The sequence below is a fragment of the Phoca vitulina genome, unplaced genomic scaffold (assembly GCF_004348235.1).
Source record: "Phoca vitulina isolate PV1807 unplaced genomic scaffold, GSC_HSeal_1.0 scaffold20, whole genome shotgun sequence".
NCBI lineage: Eukaryota > Metazoa > Chordata > Mammalia > Carnivora > Phocidae > Phoca > Phoca vitulina.
Window position 1 is genome coordinate 23,604,323 of NW_022589723.1, and position 19,734 is coordinate 23,624,056.

Sequence of the window (19,734 nt, forward strand, 5' to 3'; positions counted from 1 at the left end):
GACCGAGGTGGCTCGGTCTCCCTTCCCCACGCACGCAGAACGTCCGGGCTCGGCGGAGCGCTGCGTCCGGCGTCCAGCGCTGCTTGGTCGGGAGCTGCAGCTTCCAGGGCTCTGCGGCCTCGGGCTGGGTGGCCTGGGCAGCGGATCCAGATGCTCCCGCAGCTGCGTCTCCCTCGCGCCGCTCCGCCGCCCGACGCAGGAGCGGGACAAGCCGGAGGAGGCGCCACGGTGCCTGCCGCCCTGCTCCCGGGGGCACGGACTAGACGCCCTCGGCGGGCGGCCCGGCCCTACTTCGCGGGGTGGCTGCGCGCGTCTCCCGCCCCTCCCCGGCGGCCGCGACTCCGTCCCGCCTCACCCCACCGCGGGCTTTGTCCACCGGCCGCGCGGCGGCCCCTCCCCGTTCCCGCCGGCTCCTCCCCACCCCCTCCGCTGGCCCCACTTCCTCGGCGCAGGCGGCGGGAGCGAGCCGGGGACGAAAGGGTTAACCCGGGGCTCTTCCCGGCGCGGAGGGATCCAGAGCCGAGCCGAGCGCGGTGCTGAGGCCGGCTCAGCGAAAAAAATGTCCGCCTGAGGAGACCCACAAGTTCTATTCGGGGGGACCGCCAGCCCGCCCCGGGAGGAAGGGGCGGCCAGGCCCGAGAGCCGCCTCCCCTGCCCGGATCCGAGAGCTCGAGCGGGGCAAAGTGAGCCGAGCCGCCGGGAGGTGCAAGGGGAAGCCCGAGCCCGCTCTCCCGGCCAAAGTGAACTTTAATCGGGGTGGTTGGATGCGGAGACGGGGCGGCAGGTAATTGCGGAGAGGCGAGCGGGAGGGGTACGCCGTGGCGGGGCTGGGGGCTGAGGGGCGCCGTCGCGTCCCTGCCGGAGCGGAGGCGTCCACCGCCCGGCGCCCCAACTCCGCGCTCCTTTGTACAGAGAGGCGAGCCCGGGGTTCCCTCCAACTTGGGGAGCGGAGTGGGGGCGGAGGCGAGAGTCGCGGGCGGCCAAGGCCCGCGGGCGGCGCGCTCGGCCTGCGCGCCCCGCTCGCCACTCGGCTCCGGCTCTGGGGCGCGCGGGAGAGCAGGCTGCTTCGGCCGCCTCGCCGGGCTCATTGTTCGGCAGGTCCGGGGCTGGCCGGCCGCAGGCAGGGCAGCAAAAGTGGGAGGAGGCCGAGTCCGGGGAGGAGGACGCCCGGCAAGAGCGAGACTAGTTGTCGGGGTTTGTATTTTCTTTTTAAAAGCGCCCCTCGGACGCGCGGGGGTTGCTTTCCGACCCCCGGGGCCCGCTGGGGACGTCCGGGCGGCGGCGGCGGCAGACGCGGGCCTGCGAGCGGCGCGTTCCCTGCAACTTGTCAGTTCTATTGTTGCCGAGCCTGTGAGTCACTTCGCATCTCCCCTAGTCGCCGCTCCGCTCGCTGGATGCCCTGTCGCCCCTCACCCCGCCCCTCGAGACCCCCGCCCGGCCGGGCGCCGCGCCGAGCACCCGGCGGCCGCGCGGGGTGGGGGCACCGGGGAGGGGGCAGGGTTGGGCTCGGAAACTTGCGGGAGAGGCGGCGAGTTGCGGGAGCCGCCGCGACGCTCCCTGGCCGCGCGGAGGAACGCGTGGATTCACCGACCCGGCGCGGTGCTGGGCTCTCCTGCCCCCTGCCCGCGCGGCGGTGGGAACGAGTGGGGTACTGGAAGTCAGCCCACGGCTCTCGCTCCTGCCCTACGCCCCTTTTCATCCCCGCACACACTTTGGGCCTCGGTGGTCTCTCTGAGCCTGTTTCCTCTGCTTTAGGACCCGCTAGAAGTGGCTGAAGATGAATCCCCAGCAGCAGCGCATGGCTGCTATAGGGACCGACAAGGAGCTGAGCGACCTGCTGGACTTCAGTGCGGTATGAGAGCTTTCCGCGGCATCTTGGGGTTCTGCTGAGGTTTACAAAAAAACAAAAACAAAAACAAAAAAAACAAAAAAAAAAAAGAAAAGGAAAGGGAGGGGGAAAGCGACGTGGAGACTAGGCAGCGTGAACTCCATCTGCTTTGAGCAGTAGTTCTCAGGGCTGGAGTCCAGCTCCCCCAAGTTGGACACCTGAACTTTGATGTAATGTCTAGACTTGCAGATTTAAAACTTTAATGCCAGAGGGGTCACTTGATTTAGCCAGTTAAAAGGAGAACAATGTAACCATGAGCTTTGGTTGAGTCACTCTCTGACCCTGATGATTATTAGGGATTTTGAACTTTATAAGAAAAAAAGAAAATTATTTTTTCTGCACTCCATTTCCTTCCCTAAGATGGGATAGAATTTATAATATCCGAAAGATGTCAGTTATGAGAAAGCCAGTTAAAGGCTAGAATTTCCAGCCTTTTTGGCTGAACACTTTTAAGTACATGTATATTTATGTGTGTATATGTGTATATATACGTGTATGTATACATAAGTACGTATGTGTACATTTATAAATCTTTTACCATGGGGAGTAATTGAATGACTTAAAAATAGCTGAAACCGAAGGCCTACTGCCTTTATCTCTAAAGGGTTGAATTCCTTTTTTAACTGTTGTTAGGAGTCAGGACCAATACCTACTTTATAAAACTGGGTTATAATGGATCCTTACTCTATGTAGTGGTTTCATTGGATGTGATTCTGATTGTGTGTATTGAATGGTAATGTAAATGTAATGAGATTTCTGTTAGAAAGTGAAGATCATGGACAAAAATTTACAATTTAAACTTAATAATCTTAGATTTTCTCATGTAAGTGACTGGGTTTTGAGAACAGAATATAACCAGTATTTCCAAGTAGCATTAGGAAATAGTATCACTCAGTGTATTTGCTTTTCTGGGTCTGAATGTTTATCTTCAATTTTATCTTAACTTCGTTCTGAAATACAGTAACTGATGACTCTTGGTGGACTTTTGTTTGCAAGGAGTCTAGAAGAATTTCAGGACTAACAGATACATTTGGGTTATTTTGTAGATGTTTTCTCCACCTGTTAATAGTGGGAAAACCAGACCAACGACACTGGGAAGCAGTCAGTTCAGTGGATCAGGTAAGATGATATCTAAAACCAGAAACTCTTATTTTGGTGTTGTGATACCTTTTAGTAGAAAAATATGAAGTATTTTAATATGTTCATGTCATTCTGTAGTGTCCAGTTCAAATTAGAAGCAAAAACAAGCCTCAAATGAAGGCTGTTGCTTTCAGGATCCATTGATATTTCTGAGAATTTAAATATTGATGTAAATTTTTTGTTTTCCATGAATTTTTAAGTTCAGTTTGTCTTGTTTGAGTACAAGGGATTATATCCTGCCTCTGTTTGGACAAGTACCAGAAGAAAACACTCGGTGGTCCATGTATGGTCTTTTTTTTTTTAATGTTTATTTACATATGTGTATTTTTAAATTTTGCTAAAATTTCATCCTATTAGCATTATTTACATTTGGGTTCTAAAAAATTGGTGAAATAATGTTATTTAATATATGCGTATGAAAAGTGGAATTGAGTCAAGAAATAATTAGTAAGACTTATTTTAGATTGCCGTTTCTTTGGAAGTCTGCAGCAAATTAACAATTTTTAGGACAGTTATTTAAAATGTTAAAGGAATGGATGTTACAAATAAATGAATAGAAAGATTTATTTTCAAATGACATCTATTAGATGACATTAGGATAATGTTTAGAATAAGTTAAATTAGATAACTATTCCTACACTGGTGCTGTGGTCTTTAAATTTACTTTCTGTATATTTATAACTACTCTGCTCCATTATTAACATTTATCCCATATTTCTTAAGTATGCATTTTTTGTTTTTCTAACTTATTTAAACTCATGATTTCGAAAATAAACAGTCCAGAAGCAAGGTCCATTCCAGTGTTCAAAACCTACAATTTTCTTTTTAACTTAAACTGATTCTTAGTTCTCAAAGATGAAAAAAAAAAAAAAAATAAAGCCATGGATAGCATCATCTTAAAACCAGCTGTCAAATCCCTGGGCTGAAATTTAGTAATTCCCTCTTTGACCTGTGCTTTTATTTTCCCTAGTAAAATGATAGTTGATTTCTTAAGATACTATAAGAGCAAAACATCAGGAAAGAAGGAAATGTCATAACTGATAATATCTTATACCACTTTATATTTAAAAAATGTTTCCATTTAAAAATAGTTCACTAACTTAATTTATTAAAATTTATTTTTCAAGATAAAATTACAGCTTATGGGTAAAATATAGCATGTTTAACACCTCAAATAAGCAAAATAAAAGCATTCTAGGTTTTAAATATGCTAAAGGCTGATATTATCCTTATTCAGAAGGATATCATTAAAATGTTAGCCAAACCCCGACTCTACTCTTACCTCCTTCCCATTTACTGGTAATTATTTGAAAATTGTCACTTTTTTGGGGAGGGTAGAAAAAATTATTAATGTGGAAGAAGGCTGCATTCCTTTCTTTACTACTGTTTTGAGTATATCTCAATTTTTGCAACTAATAATTCATTTCTAGTACTTTCAAATTTAGTTTGTCTGATACATAGTAGATGCTTAGTATACTTCTTTAAATGAGTAGTGACGTTGTTTTAGGCTGTTCAAGCTTGAATTGTGGAAAATATATTTAACTGATACTCATTGATATCAAGGACATGAACTTCAGAAACTTGCTATTAGAAATACTTTTCTGTTTTTAGAATAAAGGCAATTATATTTTTTTCACTTTTTAAAATTAACGTGTGATTTATGTAGTGTGTAAAACTAAAAAGTATGTGTGAACTTGGTATGTATCATTGTAAGCATGACATTGGAACATTTGTGGGCCTTTGTATCGCTTGCATTATGCAAAGGAAAAAATTATTTGTCTATATTGCAGAAATTATATGGTGTTTGATTCTTTGGAGTAGGAAATTTTTAATTTTAAAACTGTTAGATTTGTTACTTGTCCATTGAAAGTTTGAATTTAAACATGTGTTCACTGGACATAGTTATATTTATCTCTGTGGTTTAAATCCCAGGAAAAAAAAAAGCTGTGACCTTTAATAATTAGTGAATGGATTTAAATTTTGGGGAAAGCATAATGGCATAAGTGATTATTTTATATCAGTATATTGGTAGATGTGGTTTTTCTATAGTTAGTTTTTTTATCTTAAAGGAAATGTCCAGAAGAAACTGGTATAGCAATATTATTTTATTTATATGCTTTATTGACATCTGAATAATCTTCTGATTTCAAAGGATACATAATATGTCTTAATTTCTGTATATTTGCAGCAGTATAAGGAGCTAAAGAGAGCTAAAGGTATTTCTTTCGGAAGAGCTAACTTAGAGATTAGAGTTTTCTTGTATTTTGGAGTAACATTGTAAGACCCCTTTCCCTCATGAAAGATGTAGTTGTGCAGTATAATTTCCTTTCGTATGTTCTTTTGGAGGATGACTTAATTTAACATTGGGCTTTTTTTGAGAAATAATAGAACAGATGTAGAATTTTTTTTAGCTGAAAGCATATATCTTATAGTTTAAAAAAAATGTTTTTTTAAAGTTTTATTCCTAAAACAAATAACTTGTATGATAGCTCACACTTCTTCAAAAGTCATTGGAAAAGATGAGGATGTATTTCTATTACTTATTTGTCTGGAGAAATCTGTTATAATGCTATTTCTTCATCAAGGTGTTAATTTTCTTGCATTATCATAAGACTGAATTTGTCCCTTTTGTATGATAGAGTCTGCGATGTTCTTACAGTGACCTTGAGAGGTGTTTCTCTCTGTAGGAGTTAAAAGTGAGGTACTGTGTTATGTTAGGCGAGTGTATCAGGAGAAAACTTGTTGAAAGGATTGATAAAATGGAAGTAGTTCAGGTGTTTAAATCCACTATTCCCTCCAACTTCAGAGTCTGAGTTTGTAGAACTAAATTGTGGTATTGGGTTTCATTTTTAGTAGTAGTTTGAATGTTTACATGATATCCAAAAAATTTCCTTTATTAGTTTTTGAATCCAAGTAGTAAGAGATATTGAAATGGAATGGGTATATTCATTTTGTAAGCTCTCTATATATTGAATCTATTTTTGATATTTTCAGAAAGTTATTTTACTTAGCAGGTAAAGCTTTACTTTTTGTTATTCAAAGCAGATTTTTGTAATATAATTTCTTCTTGCCTAAGATTTTTGGAAGTAATTGTAAGAACTCTTTTCCCGCTTTTAATTTTTAAAAGGAATACAGTTTTTCATTCTTCAGTTACTGATCACTTTTTTGGGGGAAATTTTTCATTTGTACAGGCTTTATGCTTTTTGAAAGTATTAGTATAGAGCCAGAAAAAATGAATTCTCATTAAATTAAGTTTTTTTAATTAGACTTTTTGTTTCAAATAATTGTTAGTTTCATATGCAGTTGTAAGAAACAATACAGAGATCCTGTGTACACTTTAGCCAGTTTTCCACAATAGTAGCATCTTGCAAAACTGTAGTGCAATATTAGAACTAGGTTATTGACAGTGATACAGTGAGGATACAAAAACTTCCATTACCGTAAGGATCCCTGGTGTTTCCCTTTTATAACTGCATCCACTTCTCAAGTAATTAAAGAAAATCCATGGTAATATTAGTAAATACCTGCTCACTCTATTAAACATGGAATAAGCTTTTCAAATTGTTGTGGCATTATTTGTAACATTTGAAAGAAATCAAGAAAGAAAACCAAAATGTTATCAATGAACTGTAATATAGGTAGGAATGGTTATTTTAAATAGAGGGTAAACTAGGTTTGTTCTTTTCACTTAAGGTATTTTAAGGTAATGAGTAGGGTGTGGTTCATAGTGTGTACCTATCAGTATTAAAATTTGTAATAAATATAATGTCTAGTAATACACACTTGTTCAAATTTAGTACTGTTGTTTGAACCATGTTGGACATTTGCTCCTGCCAAGCTGTAGTGATGAATGAGAGTAACTGCAGAGTCAGTAGGCATGTAAAGAAAAATACAGTGTTTTAGGATAAATACTGTCTGCGGTTAAGTGGCTCATTTAAGGTAAAAGCTAAGTAGCAAAGGAGTCCTTTAGAGATAAGTCGTATATGAAAGTATCAACTTGGAAAGCAAAAATTAGAGAAAAGATTGTAACTGTGAGTATTGTGTGCTTTTTAGAACAGTTCCTGTAGTGTTTCTTTAAGTGGTCATGGCTTATAATGGATTTGGAAAACAATTTGATTAGATGACGAGACTTGTTTGTTACATATAGTGAGGCATACCTATAAGGAATTTTATTTTTACCTGTTTTCATTAACAATTTAAATATAAATTCAACTTTCTGTCTTTTAGACTGTCCTTTAGTGTCTCTTTTTCTTTGAGTTTTAAAATAATTCTCTTGGAATAGGAAGATAAAGATTTCAACCTTAAACACAAAAACGGTTGCTTTCACATTTTTAGATTTGAAGGGGACCATTGAGTGTAATCTCTTATTAAAGGCAGATAGTTTTTTCTGTGCTTGAACAATTGGAAATCATGCCTGGAATGTCACTGCCTGCTTAGTGTTGTGGAAGACTTGGTTATAACTCTGGCCGTAAGAGAGTAAAGTAACACTATTAGAGTCTCTTGGGGAAAAAAAAAAAAGGCTATTTCTGGACAGTGTGTGGGATACCCTTTTTTTTTTTAAATCATTTATTAAGATTGCTTTTGGGTATCATTTGAATATATTTTTTTGGATGAGGTTGTTGCAATTAGAAATCTAATGCTTTTGCGTTTAGGGAATAAAATGAGAAGACAAACATTTAAATGTCAGTTCAAAAGATGAATGAATGACTTTCTTAAATAGTTGAGCCATACGTATCTCAGATTTATCAGTTAATTGCATATTTATTTAGTATCTACTTTGTGCAGTCTGCTATTCTAGGATCTTTTAGGAAGGTGGGAAATGGAGAAGGACATAGACCAAAAAAAGTGTAGGCATTACATTATCTAGGTAGTATGATAAAATGTAAAATTGTGAGGCAAACTTCTATGACATAAAAAAAAATGTCAACAACTGCACATTAATGTAGTTTAAATTGAGTCCGTGAGAATAAGGATGTGCTGAGGAGTCTTAAGGAAACTGGCTTAAGGAAAACTTAGAGATGTTGAAGTTAGAGTTGATTTTTGAAGGAGATATAGAAAATGAATTAGAGAAGAGAACTGGCCTCCCAGATGTGGGGTGGCATGAAAAGAGACCCAGAAATGGGAATTTGACTTGCTCCAAAGGGCTATACAGTTCGGGGAAAGAGAAACTGGTTTTTATTAATCACCATGCACTCCTGGAGGAGCTCATATTTACATACTATTATCTGAGCCAAACTGCATAACTTCAAATCCAGTCATTGCCACTTATTAGCTGGGGGATCTTGGGTAAATTACTTAACCTCTCTGTGCTTCTGTTTCTTAATCTGTAAAGTAGGACTAAAAATAGTAGCTATCTTCACAGAGTAGTTACGAATATTAACTGAGTTAATACAGGTAAAGCTCCAAGAACAGTGCCTGGCACCTATTTAGCTGTGGTGGAGTGAATTGTTAGCAGTTAGACAGTAGAATAAGGAAAGCATTTTTTCATGCAGGAAGCAAATGTGCTAATCCAAGGGTGAGCTGGTGAAGGTTTGACTTGGTATTAGTATAGGGAGAAGGAAGGAAAAATGCCAGAAAGAAAGAATTGACAGAATTTGAAGAACTGGATTTCTGTAGGTTAAGAGAAATGACTTAAGGTTGCAGTTCTAGCATAACTGGAGTGTGATAGTGCTGGGGGAAATAAAGATGCCGAATTGTTTTGAGCATTTTAAATTTCACACGACTTGGGACTCTTCTAGCTAATTTTGGGATTTATGAGAGAAAAGTGCTGGGAGATGAGTTAAAGATGTTGGTTAAAAAAAGGAACAACAGCAGCTCTTTTTTGTTTGTAAAATTAATAGTCATCATTGAAAAGAAAGTTGGAGAACAGAAAAAGCAACAAAGGAAAAAAACACACCCATGATTTCACTGTCCAGAGAAAATTGTTGTTTTGATATATTTCCATTTGGTTTTGTTTTTCCTGTTAGTCCTTTGTTTGTAAAGTTGAGAGCTTAATGATGGTTTCATTTTAAGTCGTGCTTTTTTATTTCACTTAATATTGTGAGCATTTTCCTCATGTACTTGATTCTTTATAAACTTAGTTTGAAATTGTATGATATTACATGGAATGGATATAGCATAACTTAACAAATTAGTTCTCTCACTGCTTGACATTTAGGGATTTTGTTTGTTAATTTGCTTTTTGTTACTATAAGAAATGTGATAGTGAACCTTCTTGTACATACTATATTTTTATCTACACATTGATTTCCTTTGGATAGGAGATGTAGATTTTGTTTTTTGTGCCTGCAAGTTATAATTAAAGCTAAGAGAGTGAATAAATACCCTTAGGGAAATGAACTCAGAGGGAGATAAATTATCAGGTCAAGGATTGATGTTAAAGGTGGAGTTAGATGTATAAAATTAGTGACTTTGGATAATTATTTAATGTAAAAATACAATTTTTATTTGTATATGAATGGAATATAAGATGACATTATGTACAGATTTATATTTGTGTATAAATTGGTTGTGCGGTAACTGGAGGGAATTCCTATCATTCTTTGACCTGTGCCTATTGAAATGGAGTGTAATCTAATTGGAGTCTATCAGTGAGAGCACTTGAATTCTTGACTTCTTAAGAGAGGCACTGTAGGATAGTGGGAGGAATTGGGCTCAGGAACCAAACAACTGGAATGGAATCAGTGCTTTGCAGCTTATTAGCTGGGTGGCCTTAGGCAAGTCATTTAAATGATCTGACCATACTTTTCTTTTTTGTGAAAAGTGTACAATACTGCCTACCTTCAGAATCTTTATGAGGATCAAATAAGATTATCTTTATACTTCTGCCACACAGCAGCTTCAAAAATGGTAGCTGCCAGGGGTGCCTGGGTGGTCCAGTTGGTTAATCATCTGACTCTTGATTTTGGCTCAGGACATGATCTCAGGGTGGTGGGATTGAGCCCTGTGTCTGGCTCCGTGCTGGGTGTGGGGTCTGCTTAGAATTCTCTCTTCCTCTTCCTCTGCCCCGTCCACTCTTAAGTATTACTAATGATAATATTAATAAATAACAGTAATACTTAGGACCAGCTTTATCGGCAATGTTTATTGAACTATTATTATATACTAGGTGCTATGCTAGTGGTGGTGGAGGTGAGGAAATGCCCCCACAAGGGCAACATATCAAAGTTACTTTTCAGTGCCATAAAATTATATGTATTGTCAGAAGTCTAAGAAGAAATCAGGCAGTAGTTTTTTAAATTAAAAAAAGTTTTTCGGGGGTGCCTGGGTAGCTCAGTTGGTAAAGTGGCTGCCTTCGGCTCAGGTCATGATCCCAAGGTCCTGGGATCGATCCCCGCGGGCTCCCTCCTCAGCGGGAAGTCTGCTTCTCCCTCTCCCACTCCCCCTGCTTGTGTTCCCTCTCTCACTGTGTCTCTGTCAAATAAATAAATAAAATCTTAAAAAAAAAACTTTTCCCCTCTAGGAGAGTAGCTTTGAAAGGGCACCATGTACCTAAGAACTTTACCTTTTTTTTTTCTTTTGCAGTTTATTTCTTCTTAATACTACTGTTTTGTAGGTTAGATATTATATAGTGCAGAATGGTGGACAGAAACGTGTACAGCTTTTGAAAACCCTCTTCCCTGCTTAGGCATTGCCACTTGGATGTAGTGTTTTCTCCATATTCTCTCTCTAGCTACCTGAAATTCTTTCTGGAATGAGATGTAGACTAAATAAATAAGTAAAATAAAAATTACGTGACCTGAGAGGATAGAATAGCTGGGAGACAGGTTGGAGAGAATGTTAAGAGTCTCTAGAGTAGAGCTTCTCCAGTTTTTTCTTAATAGCAGAGGAGAAGGAACATAAACTCCCCTGGTAGCCTGAAGCAACACATTGCAAGTGAGCAGAAGAAATCTTATCTTAAAAATTTATGTGCATTTTACTTTCTACTCGCAAACACAAACATATTTGTTGTAATATAAATATGTTTTAATTAATCACTGAGTAAAACTGAGGTTCTGAGAACATGCATCGTGGTTAGCGTGTAACATTGCCTTCCACCTGTTTTGCTTTGTATCTTTGGGGTTAGGGGCAAAGGTGGAGTGGGATGCAGGCCTATATTATCTTCTCTTTAGTGAGAAGCCCAGCTCTAGAGCTTATTATTCAGCTGTTTTTATTCGTGGCTCTTCTCTTGCTCCCACAGAAGTCTATGAAAAAGGATCATTACATTAGGGGGCAAATGGTTTTGGTAGGGAGAAAATTGTTATTCCATAAAGCACAGAGAAATTTGTTAGTAATGTCACTTGTTTTCTGTTTCCAGCCAGATCATCCTGTAATTTCTTAACATGCCCATGGCGTGAGAAGAAAATATATATTTTTATAGAGAGAGCTTTGGTTTTTTTGTTGTTGTTGTTCCATGTTTGAAATGTGCTCTGGTGTGTTCCGTTTAAAAATGTGCTTTCATAAAGACCATGGTGAGTCATCCAAGCTACTCTAAGCTGATTGGGGACGTAAAGATCATATTTAAAGATCATAACTGAAATGTAAACAGATTGGGGATTGGTTGCTAATTTTTATTGCATTGGGTAGTGACTCAGTGATGAAAATTTCAAAATAAAATAATAAAACAACTTAAAGATAAGGTACAGGATAGAAGAGATTACTTTTTTTTTTTTTTTGAAAACAACCACTACCATACCTTACCATGTTTTTGGCTATTAAAAATGTTGGCTGAAGGTGTCATTTTGTCAGATCTGTTTTAGGTGCTAGGAAAGTGCCTGAATTTGAACTGAGGGAGTTCTCTGAATTTGAAAGATTATTCCAGTTACCCAAGGGAAGTCTCTTTGGAAACCTCCCTCAAAAACTGTGGTTTAATTTTCTTCCGGTGGTTTTGCCAGGGAGCCATTGTGAGGCTTTGAAATGAGCAGGATCAACTCATGATTACTATTCCACCACTTCATTGATGGTTAATGTAGAGAACACAGGTTGAATTTAATATGATCACGCAGCTCCAGTCAATGAGCAAATATGCTCCTGCTCTCAGCAAGAGTTGTGAGTAGTGGTGGAGCACCGCAGGGATCCTGCTAGGAGGGAATTACAGTCATCAAGCTTCTCAGTCCTTGAGACATATGTTGTTTTGAGGTTGTTGAGGATAAATAAAAGGTTTGCTGTACCACTAGAGAGGAAAAAATGCTAGGCTTCACTTTGAACTTATGGCAGAAGCATGGTTTGGCCACAAGTTAATTTAGAGAATCTGAGTTTGTGTGGGTCCTCAAATAGCAAAAACCTGAGTTAGCAGGTCCTCTTAGGTTTTTGCTATTTGGAAGCCCTACTGTATCTAGCTGACTTTGTCATCTAGTCAGAGGCCCTTTTCCTGTCTGCTTGGCATTGACATGCTAAAGGTTTTAGAAAATGTTTTTCAGTGTTGGTCCCAATTTAGAGTAAAGTTTAAGGGGGATAGTTGTTTCATGTTCATTCTCTTGGTGGGAACTTATAGACAGTTTGAATTGATTATGCCTTTCTATAAGTAGGCAAGTAATTAGAGCCATTTCAAGACCGTACGAAATATCCTAAATGTCTCTTGTCTAAGCATCAGCTAGTTCTTTTTATTCTAGGGGATGGTATAATTAATTATTATATGTCAAGATCACCTTTTACCTGCCACAGGTCCACAATCTCTGATCTGCGATTTTGAAATCCAAAAAAGTCTGAACCAGAATTTTTCCTTTAAATTCAGCATACATTGTTTTAGTGGCAAAATCTGATCTTATCTGAAGGGAGGCCATTGACAGTTTGTTTTCCTAGTTGTTTTATGGTTACCAGGTGCTGGAAGTGATTTGTAATGTATGGTATGTGCACTGTATTTCTTTCTTAAATTTGAAAAAGTGAATTCTAAAATCCACCTGTCCTCATGGATTTTTGAAAAGGTAAAAAGGTTTTATAAACCCCCCCTTTTGTGTGTGTCTCCCAGGTCTTATTTACAACTCAAAATAAGAATTTCTTTTTTCGGACTAAAAGTCTAGACTAGAGAATTTATTATTTTAAATACAGGAAAAATAATGGTGGTAAACTTGTTAACATAAAGGAAATTCTTCTTGGAATTTGACTTTTCAGGCTGAGCTTTGTGTTTGAATATTTTCGCCAGTACATTGATTTAGGGAATCAGTTTCTATTTTGAGGAGGGATACACTTTTTCATCTTTTGGGCCAAGGAGTGTACTGATATTTCCCTGGTTAGTTTGCATGGGAAATTTCAGGGTGCCAACAGGAGATATATTTACATATAGATATATAAACCAAAGTAAGAGTAATTTTACATATATAACATGTAAAACTAGTACTATATGATCATTTTCAAAAGGAAGCCTCAACCCTGACCATACCCACTTTTATGCCTGAGAGCAAATGGAGAAGAGAATCCTAGCAAGTTATCTTCATGAAGAAAAGGAGGAGCTAAGATACAATTTTGTGTGGGACAGATAACAAAACCAGTCTTCGATAATTTAATTAATTAAATTTTTTATTTTTTTTATTAGAGAGAGCACAAGCAGGGGGAGGGAGGGGCAGAGGGAAAAGCAGATTCTCTGTGAGCAGAGAGCCCGATGTGGGGCTTGATCTTAGGACCCTGGGATCATGACCTGAGCCGAAGGCAGACGCTTAACCTACTGAGCCACCCAGGCACCCACAGTCTTTGGTAGTTTTATTCTCTTCTTTTATATTGGTTAAAAGTTTTCATAGATTCGTACGTAGCATGATGTTTATTCCTGCAATATACTTATTAAGGGCATCTTCATTGAAAACATATTGTGATTCTAATGGATGTGTGAAATTTTCCTCCGTAACCTCTCATTGGCTCAGTCCTACTATTGATAAAAGCTATGAGGAGTAGCTACGAAACTAGTTTGCTGGGTATGTTTTGAGGGGCATGCCAATTGGCCATTCAGACTCTGGTTGCCTTGCCAACCTGTTCCCTTGTGTGTTCCCAGTGATGCTGTCTCAAGAACCATGAATACTTAAACAAGAACCATGAATACTTAAAACAAATAAGCTCAATTAAATAAATAGATTAAATAATAAATAATTGAATAAATCTGCTTAAAGTTAGTAGGGGTTTAAGATTCTCTGCTGTAGGAACACAGAACAGGTCATTCAGCCAAGGTCTCTCTTGCCTTCATATTTATATAATCTCTCTTGTAGTGCTGCAGTGAACAGACTCTGAGTGTGACTGTGGAGGCTTGCTAGATAAGTTGTATAGTAGTAGCTCTTTGCCCAGTGAATGACTGAAGGAAGGAGGAGTTTTACTGTTGAAAAAAAATCAGTCATGATAAAAGTATTTTGTAAATATTTACTCATACACTGTTTTCTTCATAATTCTTATAGGAAATTGGTAACTTCATTTTGCAGAGGAAATAGAGAAATCAACAGTGATACACATTTGTCTGTGGTTTCTTATTGCCCCTCAGAAGTAGCAAACTGATGAGTTGTAGTTGCACCTGCACTGATACCAATCTACACCAGGGCAAGGTTTGTCTTGAGGAAGAATTTAATATCTCTAGAAATCTTTAAATTTTGTTGTAACAGGTGGCTTAAATGGTGTAATGTTGATATTCTCCACAAGAAAGTGCTTCAAAATTTATTTTTATTAGAAAGAAAACAATAATCAAAGCCTTTATACAATAAAACTTCTAAAAAAGTATTAGAAGACACTAAATATAAATAGCTACAACCTGAAATGTCTTTAGGAGAGTATAATTCCTGTGTGTGGTTCTTATTGTCCAGCTGTCATCAGACTTTGTGCCTTGGGAAGAAGATGAAATTTGATAGTAGTAAGATACTGGAATATTCACAGTTATTATTTAGTTGAGTCCTAGGAAAGAATGGTTGCTTCATAGTATGGAAAATTCTTTATTTTCACTTTCCCATTTTCAAAGATTTAGTGTTTGGTTATAAAGGTAAGTAAAAGCAGATGGAAAATAGTTATTCCAAGAGTAATTTAAAAACGTTATTAAACATACAGAAGAGATCTTAAAATTTAATTTTGGGAACAGAACTTTCAATGCATTAAAATGAAGAGACTTTCGCTAACTCTTATAGTATTGAATGGTGCTGATTAGTCCATTTTGTATTTTCATTTATTTAAAAGTAGACTGGGCTTTCATTTTGTCGAAGGGCATCTATAGATATTTGAGAGAGCACCTAGTAATACCCAGTTGTTTGTCATTGGTCTTTGTAGGATGGTTTATTTACATTTAAGGTGGTGGAGAATAGAGACACATTGTTGTATATTGGAAAGAAGAAGGGTTTGGAGTCACAAAGTTTTGGTTCATTGTTGGCTTTATCATTTACTAGATCTGTAATCTTAGGGCATTAACCTGTTTATCTTATGTGTAAAATGAGGAAAATAAAAATACTGCCTTAAGGGGTTGTGATAGTGATCAAGTTAAGTAATTTTTAAGGAAATTCTTTTCTAAAATGTGGACACTTACAGTTCTGTACAAATAGTGGTTGCCTTATGTTAGGTGGCATAGCAACTCTTGAAGGGATTCTAAGCTCACAAGTATAGATGGAGAGAATGACTATTTGTGCAAAACTCTAACATTTCTGACAATCACTTATTGAAGATTACATCAGGTGATTGAGAGGTAAGGAACTCCTTATGGTAGTTAACGTTCAAAATTTCTAAATTCTTCAAATGAATTCTTTCTCTTTTTGGTGAAATGGGGGATGGTAAGACAGAAAAGTAAGATTCTCATGCATATTCTTTGGTAGAACTCTTAATTATATCCCAAACCATGGAGCCCCAAAATTAGTATCCCTGAATCCTTTATGCTCAGCTTAGTTGTTTTAAATGCTTGTTGAGGATCTCTTGTAGTGACAAGGTTAATCCCAGGCTTAAGTAGGTATGACAGCTGAATGGTTCTTAGGAATAGGCTGCTTTTGCTTTGTTTGATGAGCAATAATCTGAACAAAATTTTAGTGTGAGTAAGAGTTAACATTTTAAAGATTTAAAAGTACAGGTGCTAGTGGCCTTGATATGTTCCCGAGTGAGGACAAGAGGTTGCAAGGATGAGGTTAGGAAATGCAATTGGAACTCGCATCTACTATATGCCTGTGCTTGAAGCAGGAAGGGCTCAGTCTTATCCATAAATGACAAAGGTATCAGGGTTCTGAGCTGTCTGATGATGCTACTGTTTCTGAGTGTGTGATTAGGGAAGATGAGGGCTTCCCCAGGCCCTAATACTGCTTTCCACTTAGTGTGCTTGTCTGGCTATATAAAACACCTGGCTCACCTGTTACTGGGAAATACTGAGGCTTTCCCTGACTCTCTGTATGTATGTGTTTGTGGGATTGTGTTTAGAATTTTTCACTTTATTTTAAAGAAGGAAATCATATTTAAACTTCATAGAACCCAGAGCCAGTAGGCCTGTTAGGGTGGTTTTGATGGAGGTCTGTGAACTTGTGGGCTCCATAGGAGCCATTTGCTAATTATTCTTCAGGATAAGACAATGACTGGGTTTGGGTTATAGCATGATTTGACAGCCACTTAACTGGCGTCAAGAAAGTTTTGAGGCCTTCTGTCTCTGCATCTCCCATTGTAAGAATTCCTAATCCTTCCTTGAAAGATCTATATTAAATTGCAATGATGTGAGAGTAGATGGTAGTTGAGACAGCAAAACGAGGGACCTTCGGGAATGGAGATTGAGGGTTTCTGAATATAACTTCTCTGCACCCGGGGGCCAGGTGAAATAGCTTATTTTTTTTCATAGGTAATTGATGGCTTCTGCATGCCTGCTGTCAGCTCTGATCTGGTACTTCACTGCTAGACATTGCAGTGGTCTCCTTACTGGGGCTCCTTGTGTCCATTTGCTCTCTTCTCCAGTCTTAGTCTGCTAAGCTGCCATAACAAAATACCACAGACTGGGTGGCTTAAACAATAGCAGTTTATTTTCTTACAGTTCTGGAGGCTGGAAGTCTGAGCCCAGCATGGTCAGGTTCTGGTACTCTTCCTGGATTGCAGATGGCCACCTTCTTGTTGTGTTTTCACATAGCCTTTCCTTAATGTGTATGGAGAAGGGTTGTAGGAGAGAACACTCTATGGTGTCTTTTCTTACAAGGAAACATCTCATCATAGCATTCCCACTCTTATGACCTCCTCTAACCCTGATTATCTCCCAAAGGCCTCACCTCCAAATACCACCTTCTGTAGATGAATTCTGGGGGGGAAAAAGTCCATAACACAATAGTCATATTTTTTAAACATTTTCCTACTGTGACACATGTCAGATTTGTTCCCTGTTGGCTATCAAAATAATCAAAAGGGGGAACCTTGGTGGTTCAGTTGGTTAAGCTTCTGACTCTTGATTTCAACTCAGGTCATGATCTCAGGGTTGTGAGATCGAGCCCGGCGTCGGGCTCTGTGCTGGGCGTGGAACTTGCTTAAGATTCTCTCTCTCCCCCAGGGCGCCTGGGTGGCTAAGTCGGTTACGTGTCTGCCTTCGGCTCAAGTCATGATCCAAGGGTCCTGGGATCGAGCCCCACATCGGGCTCTCTGCTCAGCGGGGAGCCTGCTTCTCTCTCTCCCTCCGCTGCTCCCCCTGCTTGTATTCTCTCTCTCTGTGTCAAATAAATAAAATCTTCAAAAAAAAAAAAGATTCTCTCCCTCTGCCCCCTCCCCAAAATAAATAAAAAAAATCTTAAAACAAACAAACAAAAGAATCAAGAGTCTCCCCTTGGCATTTAAGTTCTTTAATAATCTGATAGGAACTTGCCTTAGTTTTATAGACACTACTTCCCACTCTGAATTGTATGGTTCAGTTACACTGGTCTCCTATCTAACCTCTTGCCTTTAGTTATTCTTTTCTCCCAAACTGGAATACCTTCTTGCCATTCTTTTTTTTTTTTTTTTTAAGATTTTATTTATTTATTTGACAGAGAGAGACACAGCGAGAGAGGGAACACAAGCAGGGGGAGTGGGAGAGGGAGAAGCAGGCTTCTCACCAAGCAGGGAGCCCGATGTGGGGCTCGATCCCAGGACCCTGGGATCATGACCTGAGGTGAAGGCAGGCACTTAATGACTGAGCCACCCAGGCGCCCCTACCTTCTTGCCATTCTTGTGCCATTTGAACCTTCTTTCCTTTATGAAATCTTTTCCAGCCATTTCTAGTCACAATTTTGTAAAAGTGTGGCTTCTGGATATTTTAAAGACTTTTGGGTAAAGGATTTCTTTTTTTGCTCTTGAAGGCAAAGCTAGGGTCAGTATGGCAGGTGGGGCCAGTCGATTTTGAGACCAACCAGTTATTGTAGCTGGACAGCCTCTTGAGTCTAACCATGTAGTTTAAAAGAAGACTGAAGCCTACTTCTGTTGAATACTGAACATAGGATTTCTGTTTGTAGGAGTTGAACTCGGTGTTCCGAGTTCTTTTTTGCCTAAAATTCTTTAGAATACTGTCCTTTTTAAAAAAAATTATATGTATGTTAGCCAGGTTATAAACTCCATGAAAGCAAAGATAGTGTTTTATGTTTGTATTTCTGCAAAGTACCTTGCTTTGGGGTCAGTAAACACCTGGTGATTGACTGTTTTTAGATTTGGAGATGTTTGATAGGTAGGTGGAAAGAAAGATTAAATTCCCTAAGTTAAATTTCCTAGATTAAATTTCCTTTATTGCATTTTTCTTTTCTAGCATCAGCTGCATGGTGAGGTTTTAAGGAAGCACTGAACTTGTATGGATTAGCTGAGTGGAGACCTGGGGTGTTTATTTGTTAGAATGTTTCACCTGTTCTCTTATTTCTTCTGAAAAGATCTTATCCCATCCAGGACTCCACATTTAAATATCAGGGATGAGCAAGAAGTGTCCAAGTGGTAAAGTCATGAGGTTGTATGTGAATATATCTGCCTCTACCAAACCATAGCCAGCCCTTGCTCTGAGAAGCAGAGAAGTGATAGTTTCATAGTGTTCTCTTTTCACAAGGTATGTGTCATTACATTCTTTAGTAATGTCAGCTTGTGGGGAGAATGGCTTGTCTGATGCTGGGATTGATCAGGTAGAGGAGATCTGTTTTATGAGGTCTATAGGAAACATTTTACCACGGTCTGGAAACCAGTAGATAGCCAAAACCTTGGAAGTGGTGTTTCCCTAAGACAATCCTGAGTTTCGGTAGTTGGGTTGAGCCATGGAAGAGAGGTTATATGATCTAGCATTACAGTAGTTGTGGGGAAACATCCATAAGAGCAGAAAAAGATGATCTTATTTAATGGAATGGAGTCCATCACCTGCTTAATTTGTGATAGAAAGGTGAACCACCATCTTTTACTAAATGTTTCCTGTTTTTTTTTTTTAAGATTTATTTATTTATTTTAGAGAGAGAGAGCTGGAGCAGGAGGGGGAGGGGGGAGAGAGAATCTCAAGCAGACTCCGTACCTAGCGCAGAGCCAGAACAGGGCTCAATCTCATGATCCCGAGATCACCACCTGAGCCGAAACCAAGAGTTGGACACTTAATTGACTGCGCCACCCAGGAGCCCCTAAATGTTTCTAAATCATCTTCAGTTGGAGATTTTGGGGCTAAAGCTGCTTTTGTCTACTGTAGAAAAATATGTCATCTACATATTTTGAAGTTAGCTTGTAGATCTAGACATGGTATCTTTTATCTTTTTTTTTTAAACTAGGAATTGAGTTGATCACTCTGATGTAATTTGGAACCAAAATGTTACCCTGGTATGTGGAATTTGGAA

General features: G+C 39.3%; 1 protein-coding gene across 3 annotated transcripts in view; it reads left to right on the top strand.

Annotated features, from left to right (window-relative positions):
* Positions 1–447: 447 nt before the first annotated feature.
* The window catches only part of TCF12 (transcription factor 12), a 372,079-nt gene continuing 352,792 nt past the window's right edge, over positions 448–19,734 (top strand). Inside the window, exons 1-3 of one of the 3 annotated variants that reach the window (XM_032417040.1) lie at positions 448–784; positions 1,756–1,852; positions 2,935–3,007. In XM_032417040.1, the coding sequence (XP_032272931.1) occupies positions 1,778–1,852; positions 2,935–3,007 (148 nt within the window). In that variant the 5' untranslated portion in view covers positions 448–784; positions 1,756–1,777. Of the gene's footprint in view, positions 785–1,038; positions 1,195–1,755; positions 1,853–2,934; positions 3,008–19,734 lie in introns of those variants that run through there. The other 2 variants (XM_032417042.1, XM_032417041.1) reach the window with 2 other exon arrangements.